The 16889-nt window shown below is 41.0% G+C and overlaps 1 protein-coding gene across 9 annotated transcripts in view; it reads right to left on the bottom strand.

The window, feature by feature from the left end:
- The window catches only part of LOC119187874 (uncharacterized), a 244152-nt gene that overhangs the window by 61239 nt on the left and 166024 nt on the right, over window positions 1-16889 (bottom strand). For all 9 annotated transcript variants that reach the window (XM_075878776.1, XM_037435978.2, XM_075878780.1 and 6 more), the window contains 2 exons: window positions 14703-14841; window positions 1151-2537 (listed from right to left, as the gene is read on the bottom strand). In XM_075878776.1, the coding sequence (XP_075734891.1) occupies window positions 1151-2537; window positions 14703-14841 (1526 nt within the window). The remainder of the gene's footprint in view (window positions 1-1150; window positions 2538-14702; window positions 14842-16889) is intronic.

A 16889-nucleotide genomic window follows, 5' to 3' on the forward strand; every position in this document is an offset into this window, starting at 1 on the left:
GTGCTTTGCTTGCCCAGAGTGATTCCGTTTCTAATTGTTTTTTTTAAATGAGGGTCAATTAACTGCTGTTAACAGGTAAGAATTGATCCAGCAAAAAAAAAACAGCCAATGCAGTTCAGTAAAGTGCTCTTGAAGCAAGTTCGGCAGGCAAGCACTCCTCCACCAGTGTTGGTGCACAAGTTGCCACAGCAACAGCTGCTAATTGAAGAACTGCATACATTGTGAATTTCCCCCAATAAAGCTATAGCATCTATTTATTTCTATTTAACTATACAGATATTGCATGCTAGTCGCGTAGAAGGCCACAAAACTGATACTGAATGAAAAAACAGCACTAGAAAAGGACAGAGATGAGGAGACATGAACACAGTGCCGTATTTGTGTCCTCTCGTCTCCGTCCTGTTCAAATGTTATTTTATCATTCAAAACCAGTATGCAACAACCAGCCCAATTTAAGATGCTAATACATAAAGCTGAGCTTTCAACAATACAAAGACTGAAGCGTTTAGTGGTGGGAAAAACGAGAATGCTAGACGAACTTTGTTGTTAATGCACAGGTTCGAGCTTCTTTTTTTTTAAATGTTTACATGTATGAAAATACTTTTCTCTGGCTCATGCTTTTACAGGTAAATTGCCTTGATAGAGCATAGACTAAACATCGGAATCGCCAAAATGAGTTTTTTTTAAACTTATTGCAATGACATATTTTAGTTGCGAAATAACACAAACATAGAGCAAAGAAACGCACAGCAAGGACAGGCGGCACTTCTGGTTCTTGTTGTGGGTTGCTTTGCTCTGTGTTTGTGGTATTTCACGGCTAGAATATGCCATTAGGTAGGTACCCACTAGGTCAACAAACAGCCTTGTTATTACAATGCCTTCAACAAGAACTTTCCCAGACTTATGCAATGGGTTGTGAATGTGCACCAGTATAAAGATGCACCTTGGTAAACTTCATTTTTTGGTTGTCGTGGTAGCAGATGAAAAAATTTCGACCACAGTGTTTTCTTGTTTACACAATTGATGCCAAAATTTCCCCTTGCATAAAGACTACACCTTAAACCTAAGCCAGCATTTTTTAGAAAAGAAAAAGTGCAATCATGAGTAAATGTGTCACATGAAAATGTAGTGGTTATAAAATTTGCCTTACCTTTTCTTTTTGTCTTCAAGCTCTGTAATGGCAATCACATGTCTCTTGTCTGCAGTCATCCTTGCGAAGCTCTTGCTTTGCTGTGCCTCTCTGCCGACTGCCTCCAGTGTCCTTTGCAATTCATCATTTTTCCACTGCATCTGCTTGTGCAGATCCTTGGAAGTACCAAGTTCTTTTTCAAGATGATTGTAACGTGAGCTCATGTTGTCAAGTTTTAACTTTGTCACACTGAGTTCTTCTCGGAGTTGGTCTGCTGAATGCTCAGATTCTTTAAATTTTTCATTAGTAGCTCTCAAGTAAGTCTCCAGTTCAATCTTCTGTGTTTTTAATGTATTGCACTCCTCCTCACAATTTTGAAGTTTGCTGGCAATCCGCTCCACCTCATCTTCTCCAGCACTAACTTGGAGGATTAGTCTTTGCTTTTCCTCATAGAGTGATTGCTTTTCACATTGCAAGCCATTCAGGCATAGTGATAAATCGGCTATTTTGGCAGCCAATTGGTCCTTTTCCATCCTCAAAATCTCGTCACTTTGGCTGTATTCATCAGAAATTTTTTTTGCAGCCTGCAGTTCATTTGTTACTTTATCTAGCATTTCCCGCAGCTGACTCTCTTGCTTTCTTAGTGCAAGCAGGGTGTCTCTCAAATCTTTGTTTTCTACTCGCAGCCCTTCTAGCTTTGAAAAGGTTGCATTAATGTCACATTCTAAGGTAACCTTCTCTCGAGACAGGCAATCACACTTGTCTCTCAGACCCCTGATTTCCTCCTGTTGCTTCTTGTTCTGTGTAGACAGCCGACCCAGTTTAGTCACTAACTCAGAAATCTTCTTGCTTGTAGATTCTGAGAGCACCTCATGTGCATGCTGCGTTGTATCTAGCTTCTGTAATAACTGCGCTTTCTCCTCCAAAAGATTCACAATCTTGTCCTGAAGCAATGTTTCCTCTTTACCTAGCCTTGCAATCTCTTTGGCTTGCTGATGAACACGTGACATTAAAGCATAACTATCATCACACACATTGGTTTCTTCAGAGCGGCACTTAGTATACTGCAATGTGGTGGTGCCTTCAATACCCTCAGGAGACAAATTATTTTGGTGTTGCTCTGCAAAAGAATCTACATTTCTCTGAACAATCGCCTCGTGGTCTCCTTCAATAATGCTGTGTGCTTCATGCAAAGACTGTAGTTCCTTTTGACAGTCAGCCAGCTCTTTTTCTAACTGCAGTTTTGAGTTCTGCTCCCGAACTATGGCCCTTTTCAAGATTTCTTCTCTCCTCTCTTTGCACTCAAGCTCCTTTTTACACTGGTCAAGCTGCTCAGTAGCACTGACTCTAGAATCAGCTCCAACTCTCGAAGGAGTGCTGGCTTCAACAGAGACCACCTTTTCAGATGCTGCAATAAAAAAAAATGTCTTTGTCAGATGCAAATGAAAAAACTCTGAGGAGAACTTTCATTAAGTTTACAAGAGTATTGATATTCGTGCCGAAATAGTGCCCTTTAAGAAAGAGCTTGCTGTATCGTCACACTAGTTTGTTTGACACTTCCAACTATTTGCAATGAAACAGTGATGATTCAGTTGAAAACTGCCTAATTTAGAAGGCAATTCAGAGGCTGTTAACTTGATTGGAGTGTTAACACATTGATTCCAAAATGATTTCCACGCAAATGTTGATTTTAAATCCCCCCAAAATTTTTGAACAATGAGGCATAAATTAAAAGAACTGCTAACTGCTTTTATCTTCTTGCACATCTACGTCTGTGCCCTAAGTACTGTAGAACCCTTTTACCGATGGATGTACCGGGGAGTAGCTCTTGTCCCTTATATCAGGTGTCTCTAATAAAGAAGGTATGACATTCTAATTTTCTGATAGACCCTTATTTATCAGGTGTCTCTAATAAGCAAGGTATGACATTCTAATTTTCTCATAGACCCTTATTTTTATGTAGGCACACTGTTGTCTTTTATATTATATCCAAATGTTTGTTGCATCAGTGTCTCTTATAGAGTTGTTCAACTGTAGCAACATAACCATAAAAAAAATCAAAAGAGAAATTCCTTATTTGAGTTGATAAAGTAAGAACTAAGTATTTTAAAGGCCATGCCATTTACTCATTACACTTTAACTCTGTCATCACTCGGAAGTTTCTGCCAACAGTGTGGATCTAGCTGCACTCTTATACACTGCTCAGCAGGAAATATAAAACAAGAGGGTTGACGTTAAGGGCTCAAGGCAGGGCGAAATTAGAAAAAAAAATTTTTTTTGTCAACTTGGACAAGTGTTCCTATGTGAATATTTTCCACGTTTGTGCTTTTCTTAAAAGAGCATTTTTTGTGACTCAAAACCAGTTTTTTCGAAAGCAAGTAGTGAGTGAAAGTGCACCCTAAGGTAAGCCCCATATATTTGCTCGGTGCATGCGGTGCATGTGCTCGATGCTTACGGTCTATTTTAAAGAAAAAACTTCATGTACAAAAGCCAAAATGATTTTCAAGAGTCGACTGTATATAGGAAATTGTCAGGTAACTCCTATAAGGCAGTCTAAAGAGACTGTGCACATTTATATCCGCACTTTGCCCGGGAAGCTAGCCCTGTCACGCCAGTTTTGGAGCACATGGCAGGTCATATCTGTGGACTTTCTCATCCAGCAGCTGTGACTGAATAGTATAAGAGTGGTGATGCACATTTGATGAAACACACTTGACATTTGAGCTGCCTACGAATAAACGATCACCCTCTCTTATGGCTACACCACTCAATGCGCTGCTGCTGCAATTTTATTTCCTGTCCCTCCACACCTTGTTTGTCAATCTGCGTTTTCAATAAAATTGCCATTCTCTTTCCAAGGCTAGCGCACATCCATTGAGAAGCAAGCTCATGACCTCACTAGTATGCATGGTTTTCCAGCTGCATCATTAGCAAAAGTGCCAAACTTAAACCAAACTTGTCTAGTTATAGCAGCAACTACCATGGAATGCATGCTTTGATGGTGTCTTATCAGGCAAACAAGGGCATGCTGTCCACTTTTTTTTTTTCATATTGTTGGTGTGAGAATTGCACGACAAATACTGAGGTCTGAAGGCACACGCACCCACTGTTGTCAGAAATGGGCAGGCGGAAGAGGGTGATCGAGAGGGACGCGCCAGAAAAGAGTGTGCAGGAGAGAACAAGCTGACAGTGTGCATGTCCACTGCTGTGACAATGCACATGCGAGTAGAAAGAGAAGGAAAGTGACATTGGCTGACCTTCAAGGCGACAAACAAAATTGTTTTTTTTTCTTCTAAATTTGTAGTAGGAAGAGCAGTGCTATCATTCTAAAAAGATGGCATTATTGGCCGCGAGATGGGGCAGAGTCGCCGCCTGGTGGCAACTCGCCGAAGAGGCGAAGTGTGGATTGCTCCGTGCATCGTCTGCTAGCCATGTCGCATTTCTATATGCGCGTACGTCATGCACACTTTCAAAGTGTGGTTTGGCCGCTCCTGCCGGCGGGAGTGTAACTGTTTCTACGTATGCCTGAAATGACGTACGAAAGGATTTGGTCTTGCTCGGCTACTAATGCATTGTAATAAGATCGGCGAGTGCAACTTTTCTAAGTGCTGTTCACCAGAATAATTCAGAGTGGGTGCCGCTTTTTGTTTCAAGCACATTGCAAAATGCTCTTGGCATCCTTTCAAACATGACTATTAAATGGTGAGTGAATGCAGTGTTTTATAGAGACTCGTATGTTAAAAAAAAAAGGCTCTACGCCATGCAGCTGCGCGCTGTTAGTAGGTGTACAACTACGGCACTGTAGTTTATCGATCATGCGAACAGCCTTAGTTGTGTTTATGTGGCCGTGGTACCACTACGTAGAAATATTACTATCACGTGAACTGTGACACACCGGTGTTAAACTGTACTTAAAACAGAGTTACCGTGCACAACCGTGTGCTTAGATTTAAGAACGCTTTAAAGAGCCCAGACGTTGAAAATGAATTCAGACAGCATGCCTTATATATATTGTCAGATAATTTCACTGAAAATTTCATCTTTTTTTACATTGTCTTCAGCGTCTGTGTGGCATTGTCAGTGACCGACGGAAGGCAGTGGTCATTTTTTGTCTGAAAAAACAAAAACAAAAAACATTCTTGTCCCATTAACCTTGTAGCACTGTCATGCACGTAATCCATCGATGAAAGCTTTCTGCTGAACTCTTATATAAAATTTTTATTATTTTACTGGTGCAAGAACATGTGCGTACACGTGGTAAACGCAGTGTAGCGCGAAGCGCTGTCAGCCACTAAGCTTTTCTGACTAGACTTATCCCACATTTCATGGTAAACAGAACGAGAGAAAAAAATAAAATCATGTGTATAAGGTGCGAACGGTAGTACTGAACTAATCGCACAGATATGGGGGCTTTCTAGAATTTTTTTCCTCTATATTTTGTTGTATGCAGATGAGAAAAAGTAAATTAGTAGTTCAGTCATGCTACAGCAGTGCGTCAAGCTAAGCCCATACAAACAAAACAGCAAAGGTGTGATATAGTGCAAAAGCGTGATAAGAGTCACCCAGGGCGAGCAGCCACATGAAAGACAGAATGCGCTTTACTCGCGGGTAATATTTACACTGTATAAGTGTCGTGCACTGATTCAGTAGAGAAGAGCGTAGATATTAACAGTAAACTGTAGTCAACTCATTTTATACGCCAACTATCGAATCAGACTGCACGCAAACAAAGCGCTGCTGCGTGTATTTGTATATGCACCACCGACTGCCTATCCACACTTGCGCGGGGACGGTGCTGCCACCTATAGCCCAACCTCGCCGCGAGTAGGTGGTATTGTACTCGTACAAGTAGTTAAAGGGGTCCTGAAACACTTTTTCAAGTAACCACGAAATGAATTTGCTGGAAGAGCCTAGTGCCTCACGAATTCAACGGCGCAAAAGTTTTAAGAATCCGTCCAGTAAAGGTGGAGTTACAAAGATTTGTCACACGCTGCAATTGCATTTTCTCTTCTCTCATTCTGACAAGAGCGCTGGAATCTAAGCAGGGAGGGACAGCACAGCCACAGAGAAACGTCACGCGGGCCCCGTGACCTTGAGCACTTTTTTTCTTCTTTGAATGCACGGCTTTTTCAGTGTGATCACACGCGCCTGTGTGGACAAGTAGCGGCCTCCCGCGGCAATCTCTGTAACGAGTGAGTGCGCCATGTTCAAATCAGCCTATGGCTGATCGATGGGCTTGATGCGATGGGATCGATGGGATGCGATGGTATCGATGCTACATGTGATTTTTGGGTATATTTCCTGATTTCTCGAGAGAATAGAAAGCAACTTTTAGCTAACTTTGATAATTTATTGTGAATTCCAGGCCGCGTACTGCGCTATAATATTTAGCTCGTGTGTTGTCAGGAGCCTCTACTATCGATTGGCAGCGTTTTCTGAACATACTCAAAAAGTGTTGCAGGGCCCCTTTAATGCAATCTGAGGTGAAGGTGCAAGAGGCACCATTGAAGATTTCACATTACACTTTTCTGACAAGATATTGTGATGCCCACAGTGTGTCGGAATGGAACGAAAACAAAAAAAGTACTTTTAACAAAAATAAAAAAAATAGCTGAAACATTATATATTTTCTCTTTCAGAGTGATACCAAGGCATTTATTAACGGCATTAGGCTAAAAAGAAAAGTTGGCGCTCTGGAACAAATGACTTCACGCAACATGAGCCTTAACAATTTTCTCGAATGACAGTATTAGCTCATATTTCTGGTAGAAATTCCAAAGTAAATACAAGGGGCCAGCAAATGGAAACATTATGTGCAGTAGAGATAGTAAAAATCAGAACTAACACAGTCCAATAAAATGCATGCTGGGCTTGTCCGTGCACGAATATTTTCTAGAAAAGCTATGCAGTGATTTGATTTTCAATGTGCCACTTTCTTAGAAGAGATAAGATACCTTAGACAGGCAAGATTATGCTTCTATGAGAGGACCCAATTTTCCCAAAAGCTAGCTCATTTTGAAACCTTAGCTCCTTGCACCAAGCAATGAAGTCCACATCAACATGTCTATCTGAGTGCACAAACTTCTACGCACAACCAATATGTTGAGAATGGGACATCAACAATGACTTTATAGGAAGAACCGTTGGACAAACAACCACATCTAGAATGTATGAGCAAGAATGCAGAAAGAATGCCTAGAATGTAGAAGGCACAACATTGGAGAAAATGAAAAGAGTGGCAATCAGAGCTGTACATGCTGTTATGTAAAATGAGAAGAGATGTCACTATTTGTGAGTGTAATTACACAGACCAAGATGGAGCATAGCAAGTACAGCAGAGAGGCCAGTCTTCTTCATCGTCTTATGTATGCCGAATGTCTCATCCTTGATGTGCTAGCTATATATATAGCATTACCCCCAGCTGTGAAAGCGTCGTCTCGGTGCACTTTAAACATGGTCTTCAGAAGGAGGGCGGTATGGTTTTAACCTACTGACGTGGACTACGTCACTGGGCATATTTGCAGATGGGTTAGTCTCAGAGACTGGAACGATTACATTGGCAACGTCCGTTACCTGTCGTATGATATAGTAAGGTCCTTTGTACATAGATAACTTTTCTGACAACCTAACAGGACAAAATGGGTACCACAGAAGAACTAGGAAACCAAGTGAGAAGCAAACATCGACATGCCTGCTGTCGTAGGGTTGTGGGTTGCTTGTGAAGTCAACGGCCTAGAGCACGCGATCTGACGTGTGTGGTCAGCACAAGGAAATGCATCACGTGCATATTTTTGGAGGTTCCTAAAACTGGTGAGCATATTTTTGGAGGTTTGGAGGTTCATAAAACCAGTGATTTCTAATTACGATACTTTAATTGTGAAAATGCTTCTACGTCTGATGCTACTGTAATTGCAAGTGAATTTAATGATTACTTCAAACTATATTTGTCAAATAATGAAAGCTCCCCTTCTAATAAAAAATTTAGTGATCTGTGCCCTATCTGGGGTACTTAATTTGTTGTAGACCCGAATATAAAAAAAAAAGCCTTAGTCCAGATGAAATACCCAATGCATTTTTAAAGCGGTACACGTTATGGTACACGAAATATCTTACATTAATTTATAACAAATCTCTGTCTACAGGTCTTTTACCTGATGACTGGAAAACGTCAGTAGTTAAACCTCAACATAAGCAAGGCGATAAACACCTGATAGCCAATTACAGACCAAAAGCCGTCACTTGCACATGCTGAAAACCATCGGAGCACGTGATTTACAAGCATGTTATAAAATTCTTAGAAGCTAACTCAGTTTTATAAATGGCACAGCATGGTTTTAGGCATGGGCTTTCTACCGTCACACAACTAGTTGAGGTAATCGACGACTTTGCTTCGGCGATCAACAATCATCATCAAATTGACGCTATTTTTCTGTATTTCAACAAGGCGTTCAATACACTGTCACACCCAAAACTACTACTTAAAATCTCGCACATCTTAAAGAATAGTACAATATAGAACTGGATAGAATCATACTTAACTTCTAGAAAACAGTGTGTCTCGTTTAATCAAGCTACTTTAACCATGCTTCCGGCTTCTTCAGGAGAACCCCAGGGATCAGTGTTAGGACCATTATTATTTTTACTCTACATCAATGATATTTCTGACAATTGTAATGTAAAAATTAGGTTGTATGTGGATGATTGTATAATTTACTTCATTATTAACTCTAAGATCAACTGCAATTGAAAAATAACTTCAGCTTTTACAATGGTGCAATGCATGGCAAATGTCAGTAAATCTTAAAAAAACGTTTTGTAATGTCTATCACAAATAAAACACATACGTATACACTAATTTGACTATGCAATTGACAGTACCATTCTATCTCGCATCGAGTGCAACAAGTACCTTGGTCTTCACATTAGCAGCGACTTGCGCTGAAATGATCCCATAACAGAGATCACTAACAAAGTAATGCCCAAACTGAATATTTTAAAATGCTCCCTTCGTCATTCTTCTTGCGATACAAAGCTTACAGCATTTAAAACACTCGTCTTACCTATTCTAAAGTAGACTAATATTGTTTGGGATACCTATACCCAATCTAATATTAATTAGCTAGAAGGGGTCCAAAAGAAAGCCATAAGATTTATTTTTAATCGCTACGATAGGGTGTCTGTCTCAGGCTCAGTGCCCAAGGCTAATCCAAAGCACACTTAGGAGAGAAATAAAATCACATGATAATATTTTACGCTTAAAATAGTTAAAGGTCATCTCAACGGCAGTATATTCAATTACAGTAAAATCACGATAATTCAAGCTCTGATAATTTATACTTTTGGTTAATTCAAACAAAATTGAATTTTTTGGTTGGCCCTCTATTCTTTTAATGTATTTAAAAGCCTTTTCATTCAAACTCCATCATTCAGTTAATTCACACTTTTTGCAGTTCCATACCAAACCAAAAAAAAATCTGCTGCTTTCTCACTACCATAAAAAGTTTGCATGCTTACATAATCCTAACAGTCTAAAAATGAAAAATAAGTGCCTCAGGCCTTCAAAGAGAAAAGGTTTTGCTAGTAAACAAATGTTTGAAATGAAGCACATGCATGGTAAACTGTGGTGCTTCTCAACGGGTATAGACAGCTTTGTGCTGAAGGCACATATAGAAAAGAAGCAGTCAGAAATTCGCTATTTCTTTAAAAGGCCTAATCAGTAGTAAATGGCCAATAAACTTGGCTATTTACTTTCACCTCTGCTTTCTGTTCATTACATGCAGTTAGGGTTTAAAAACACTTAAAAATTTTTAAATGTGATACAATCAATGCACAATCATAATGTGTGGTGTCACCTCCCCTGGAGTCATATACGTATCTGTAAACTTCTGATACTTACACTGGTTGATAATTCAAACAAAATTCAGAGGTCCCTTCTAGTTTGAATTAACAAGAGTCGACTGTATGTGCATTTTCAACAGGTTACTATACGAAACTGCGACTTTGTTTTTCAATCACTTTTTATCAAACGGCTATTATTGTTTATAAGTATATTTTTTTCCGCAAACGATCATTGAGTGGAATGCTCTAGATGCACCCTCCGTTGAAACCAACAGCATAGAATTGTTCGACTCTTTACTTGCCAATTGATTATGTGAAGTTCCATTCTTATGCATTACATGCCTATCACCTTATCTTTCAACTTGAATGGGTTGTCGGTTTTCGTTATTGGTCTTTTTTTCTTTTTGTAAATATACACTGTGCTCCTGTATTGCTTCACAAAATGTGTTACTTCTTTACTTTATATTGTCTTCATGTTTTTCACTGCTGTTTTCCCTAAAATGTTCTATGCGTCATTTTTGATTGTAACCCCACTCTGCAACGACTCCACCTGGAGTTAGCAGTTTGCCAAAAATAAAATAAAATAAATAAATATTCACTCGGCGGAGGTGCAGTACCCGGTTGCAGCGTGTCTAGTGGTAAGGTCATCTGATTAAGGCCATACAGCATACAAAAAAAGTGAGTAACCGGAGGTGTCATGACGAGGTGAATAAGTACAAATGAAGGTCATGTGAGGTAGTGCCAAATTGCAGTCATAGAGGTCACACGAGACATACATCAAGAGCATTTCTGTGATGTTGCAATTTAGGCCCTTGGTGAGGCCATTTATTTGGGAGTGGTAGGAAGTGGTGAGCTTGTTCTGCATTGAGGAAGAGCGCGAAAGATCATCGATTACTCGTGACAAAAATGTGCGGCCACGATCGGTGAGCAACTGACGAGGAGCCCTATGGTGTAGAATAACATTGTGGAGCAAAAAGCCGGCAATATCGATAGCAGAGCTGACAGGGCACGCTCTAGTGATGGCCAGCCCTGCTACATGATCTACAGCAACGGCGACCCACTTGTTCACACAGTTTGATTCAGGAAAAGGACAGAGAAAATCTACACCAACACAGAAGAAAGGTTCGGTAGGGATGGAGATCGGGTGAAGGAGTCTAGCACAGGGAGTGACAGGTTGCTTCTGATGTTGACATTTATTACAGGAGGCCGCGTAACGTCGAATGAACCAGGCAAAACCACAACAAAAGAAGCAGCGCCAGATGCAGTTGCATGTGCAAAATACGCCCAAGTGGCTGGCAGTTGGCCCGTTGTGAGGTGAATGCAGATGTCCAGGCACCATGAGAAGTAGCTCAGGGCAATCTGGCTGGACACTAAGACGGTATAGAATGCCATGCAAGAGGATGAACATGCGGAGTGATGCACCGTTAGGGGCACATACAAGATGGTTAATGAGTGATCGCAAGGAAGCATCGCGACGCTCTTCGTCACCAATCTGAAGAAACTGAAGCATGGTCATGCTTCAGTGACTGATTTGTCTGTTTGGTCAACAGGGTAATGGGACAATCAATTGGCATCCACATAAAGGCACCCAGACTTGTAGGCAACTGAGTAGGAGTATTCCTGAAGATGCAACGCCCAATGGACAAGTCGTTCAGTTGGGTTCTTCATTGAGGAAAGCCAACAGAGGGCTTGATGGTCTGTGACAACACGGAATGGGTGGCCACACAAGTAAAGATGGAAATCTGAAAGTGCCCTGACAAGGGCAAGGCCTTCCCGTTCTTTTATAGAGTAGTCACGCTCACACTTCGAAAGGGTGATTATTGATATGTGAGGTTTAACATCCGAAAACCACCATATGATTATGCGAGACTCCGTAGCAGAGAGCTCCGAAAATTTTGACCACCTGAGGTTTTTAACGTGCACCCAAATCTGAGCACTCGGGCCTACAGCATTTTTCACCTCCATCGAAAATGCAGCCGCCGCAGCCGGGATTCGATCACGCACCCTGCAGGTCAGCAGCCGAGTACCTTAGCCACTAGACCACCGTGACGGGACCACACTTCGAAAGGAGAAGACTTGCATACGCAATTACACGATCAGTGCCTTGCTGAGTTTGGGCCAAAACTGTGCCAATCCCTTGACCACTAGCATCTGTGTGCACTTCTGTAGGAGCATCTGGGTCAGAATGTGCAAGTATTGGTGGTATCGTTAGAGCGGTGATTAGTTGAAAGAAGGCATCAGCTTGGAGAGGACCTCAACAAAATCGAAAGTTGTGTTTGAGAAAGTCGGTGAGTGCACGTATGAGTGCCATGAAGTCTTTTAAGAACCGGCGAAAGTAAGAGCACAGGCCTATGAAATTGCAAAAATCAGCAAGAGAGCATGGAATGGAGAAGGTCGTTACAGCACGTACTTTTGCTGGGTCTGGTCGTACATTGAAAGCGTCAACAAGGTCGCCCAATACAGTAATTTGACGAAGTCCAAAGTTGCACTTCAAAGACTTAAGCTGGAGGCCAACTTGTTGGAATATCGATGAAATGGTCGAAGGGCGTTCAAGGTGTGTGGCGAAAGTGGGTGAGACGATTATCACGTAATCCAAGTAACACAAGCATGTCAACCATTTAAATTCTTGAAACAGCATGTCCATCATCGTCTCGAAGGTTCCCAGAGTATTGCAGAGACCAAAAGGCATGACCTTAAATTTGGTAAAGGCCATCGAACGAATGTGATCTCACGATCCAGTTTGTCTACAGCAATTTGCCAGTAGCCCGATCAGAGGTCTAGAAATGAAAAGAAGGTGGCCCCGTCAATACATGGAATAAGGTACAAGTCTTTCTTGGTAATTTTGTTGGAGCAGTCTTTCTTCTGCCTGTCCAGCTCCTATTAAACACAAGGTTGAATAGGAGCTGGACAGGCAGCCTCTATCTCCCAACGAACAATTTGGGCGACGTTGTCATAAATGGGCAGCGGTGGGCAGCAGTGGGCAGTTAGCGAGTGGCTTGTTCGAATTGCCAGCATTTTTTGATGATTGCATCGACAGTGGCAACGTTGGTATAGACGAGCAGGTTAAAGGCAATCACCGAGTCTGAGTCTGATATTATCTGAGTCCGAGACATCTGACATCATCATCCTAGTCTGAACAAATATTGCATATGCTTTTCAGCCTTTCAGCGCAAGCAGCTATCAGACTGGGACGATGATGTTGTGAATGTACGTGACGCATGATTCGGGAGATGTTCCTGAGTTGCCAATTGATTCTGCACAACCATCTGCCATTAAGCAGTGTTGCCAAAAGGTTGCGGATCTTCTCTTTGAAAGAGCCCCAGCTTGTAATGTTGGCTTCGTGGATCGCAAATCACACCTGCGGTGGGCCATCAAGGTAAAGCAGTATGTTGGTGAGCATAAGGGTCAGGTCTTTCCTGTAGCCGATGCTGATCTGTTCACACAGGTTGATCCACTTGTCAATGTCAGAGCCATGCTCTCCGGAAAATACGCCAGGATCAAGAGGAGGAGGTAGGACTACATGGGTAGAAGTCATGGGCGGGGCGGGCGATGTGTTTCTTGAACCTCCGACATGGTAGAACCCACGATGATACGGTCGTTGCGGAGCTTCTTGATGGGTACAAAAAAGAACCAGCAGCTCGCCCACAAATATGTTACGAAAAATGAGACAAGACGTTACTATTTGCGAGCGTAATTACACTGATCAGGATGGAACACTGCACATACAGGAGACAGACGAGTCCTCTCTGTCGTTTTCTGTGTGCAGAATGTCCCACCCTTGATGTTCTAACTATACAGCAATATCAATGCAAGCAGCCCTTGGGGTGCCAGTCACACAGGTCGGTGTGGAGAGCACATTCTTTGCATTGAAGTTTGTTTCATGAGAACACTGGCCTCTCGTATCAGAGCACATACGATGAGGTGCTGCTTTTACGATCATGCTTAATCCCTTAGTGTGAAGTATTCTGCCTGCTCAGAGAATCTAGTGTTTCACTTATGAGGTAAAATAAATAGAATGTTTTTATCGTCACCTTGCCTTGAAATTTTGAACAGGCAAATAAAAACAGACAACTAAGGACCATTTTCTTTTTTTCGTTCCTGAACAGAAAAATAAGGAAACTCTTCAGTGAAATGGAGCTAAATCCAGAATGAAAGACATTACTTTTCGACACTCTAAATGCAAAATTAAGACTACTCTGCATTTTCAGTGTTTTAACAACTGTTCATAGCCCTCAGAATGCGCTACACATTAGTTCTGTATAAGCCTAAGTGAAAAAGAGCCTATAGGTCAAGTTGACCTGCCTTCAAAGTATCGTGGTGTGCTCAATATCATTTATGCGAGTCCAGCCAAGTTGAATTTAGCCGTGCGTGGTTTCAGAGTGATACTATTTAATTAGAACTGCAGCATGTTTTAAACCAAGTCAGCCAGACTAAATACAACATTAGTGGTGGATGTCTGAGTGAGCTTGTTTTGTTAGAGTGAGTAGAATTTTAGAGACCAAGTCTGAAGTAGTGGCTGAGCTAGTTATAATGAATCCAAACAATCCCAAAGCAAAGAATTAATTTGTGAATGGGCCCCATTTCTTTTGCCAATCTATGCATATTCCTATATCAAATATTGTGCTAAAGTTAAAACACTGTGACACAAAATATTAGAAGCCCAAAATGATGAACTCAATCTAATTGATGCAGCAGCCAGAATCACAATGCAATTGCACAGTGACAAGGTACATACCAAGATATTCAGTGAGAAGTTCCTGTAAAACTTGATTATTTATGAACATTTCCTCCAAGCGGAACTGCAGTTTGCGCATTGAGTTTGCATGAGATTCTGTCAAATCTGTTAGCTTCACTTGTGGAGATGCACTGGCATCCTGAAACATAACAGAACAAAGACACTCTTCATTTACAGGATATCGTTGGCTTTGTTTAATGATGATTGAGAGAAGAGAAAAAGGAAAGTAGGATACTGCCATGAGGATCAGAACGAACATAAATCATAGAAACACGAAAAGCAGCAGTAACTGATTTTGAACAGTTATGTGAACATTATAGACCCTAGAACCCCAAGTCAAATTACCTACAGCAACTCACTATATGAAACAAAATACAGATTATAAATTTCATTTTTGCCCGTCGTCAATAAGCTGGCCACCAAGATGCCATACAGACAGGTGCGGCGTAAAAGTGAGGAACGAGCACTGTAAAAAAAAAAGGCACTCAAACTCATTCCATTTTTATAATTTTACAGCACAATTTAGTTTTGGCTCACAATATCTCTCAGCATGTGATATGACCATTTATTTATCCATAATTTCCTGCAGTGTTTACATGGCACTATTGTAAGAAAAGAAAAAGTGGGCAGTATGATGCATACAGTGACGCGATTGACTAAAGTGATATTGGTGCACCTTCTGGAGAAACTAAAATCTCCTTAAGAGTAGCATAACAATTGGATGGAGCAGTTACTTGCCACACATTTTCCCAACCAAATATTCTCTAATCTGGAGCTGTTGCCCCACATGTAAAACAAAATCCACTTATACACGCATGCATGCGTGTTGATTTGGAATGCTCATAAACATGAAATGAGGTCACTGATCTTCGCTTTCTACAGACATCATCAAGCTTATCAAGTCCAGTCAGCTCAAGCCACCGAACATTTCTCAGAAATTCACTTGGTATTTCTAAATTACTTTGATTTTTCTTTTCCTGGTGGCTTAGTTACAATACTGGAAGCACAATCTGTCTAAATGCTCAATGCGTTCTATTTACTTTCCAAGAGGAAAAATTGGCAGATCTCATGTACAGTAAAAATCGATATGCGAAGCACGAATGAGGAAGGGTGATATGTCACTTTAAAATCAGCCCAACGTTACGAGGCGAACGTAAATTATGCCGTACATGACTTCCATGTCATGATTATCATGTTTGGACGTGTCATTTACCTTTGACATCTATTAACGTCACGAGATACAGAATTTGGTATTAGTTGAGCTAGCGAAACGGCTGTGAGCACGCTATGAGCGCGTCACGACCAACTATAGGTCATCATTATTTTTCTGTGACTGTATCCAAACAGTTCGAAACTATTTTACAGAACTCAATAATCTCACAGTATGGTCTAGAAGTAATCAAAAACTAATGTAGTGAGTTTTGTAGTATAGGCGAGTTGAAATCTAACAGAAGTTCCGCAGTGTGGCAGAGCTGAAATTGTTTCAAAGGCTTGCACCCAGCAACTACTTCAACTACATAGCACTTTCCTGTCTACTCTGATGACCACTTAAAATTGCAGTTGTAATCTATGAATTTAAAGCACTTGCTGTCTTGTGTCTCTCCAAAAGAAAGAAAAAAAAATAACACTTTGGTGCATGCTTGGCACAAATAATGAAATTTTTGCCAAGATGTAGCAGGATGTAGGAGGTCTTGGCGCATCAAAGTGCGCCAAGGGGCACTTTGATGCAATTGGCGCAGCTATCACATCACTGTACATACAAGAATGAACCAATAACTACAGGTGTGCAAAAAATCATTAAATTTTGGAATAGAAATCAAGTATGTATAAGGCAAAAATCTGTCCTTGAAAATCAAACAAATATTGTCATCACCATCACCATAATCATATTCAGCTTATCTTTTGTACACAGCAGGACGAAGGCCTCATCCTGCCTCTCCCACCCTACACCTATCCTACCCTATCCGTCCACACTATCCTGCTTAGGAAAAGCCGATTCCATTTTATGCCCGCAAATTTTTTAAATGGACTAAGAATTTTCACAGAACCAGATTCTGTTCACTGCAATGAAAACATTACCAGTCAGACTGTCTAATCGAGGACTGGTAACGTGGAAAATGCCATGAAAAATTTATAATCAGTATTTTTCCAACTGCAGCCGCTATGAAATTGTGCAGTCGAATCTCA

This window comes from Rhipicephalus microplus, chromosome X (genome assembly GCF_043290135.1).
Source record: "Rhipicephalus microplus isolate Deutch F79 chromosome X, USDA_Rmic, whole genome shotgun sequence".
In the NCBI taxonomy this organism is placed as follows: Eukaryota; Metazoa; Arthropoda; class Arachnida; order Ixodida; family Ixodidae; genus Rhipicephalus; species Rhipicephalus microplus.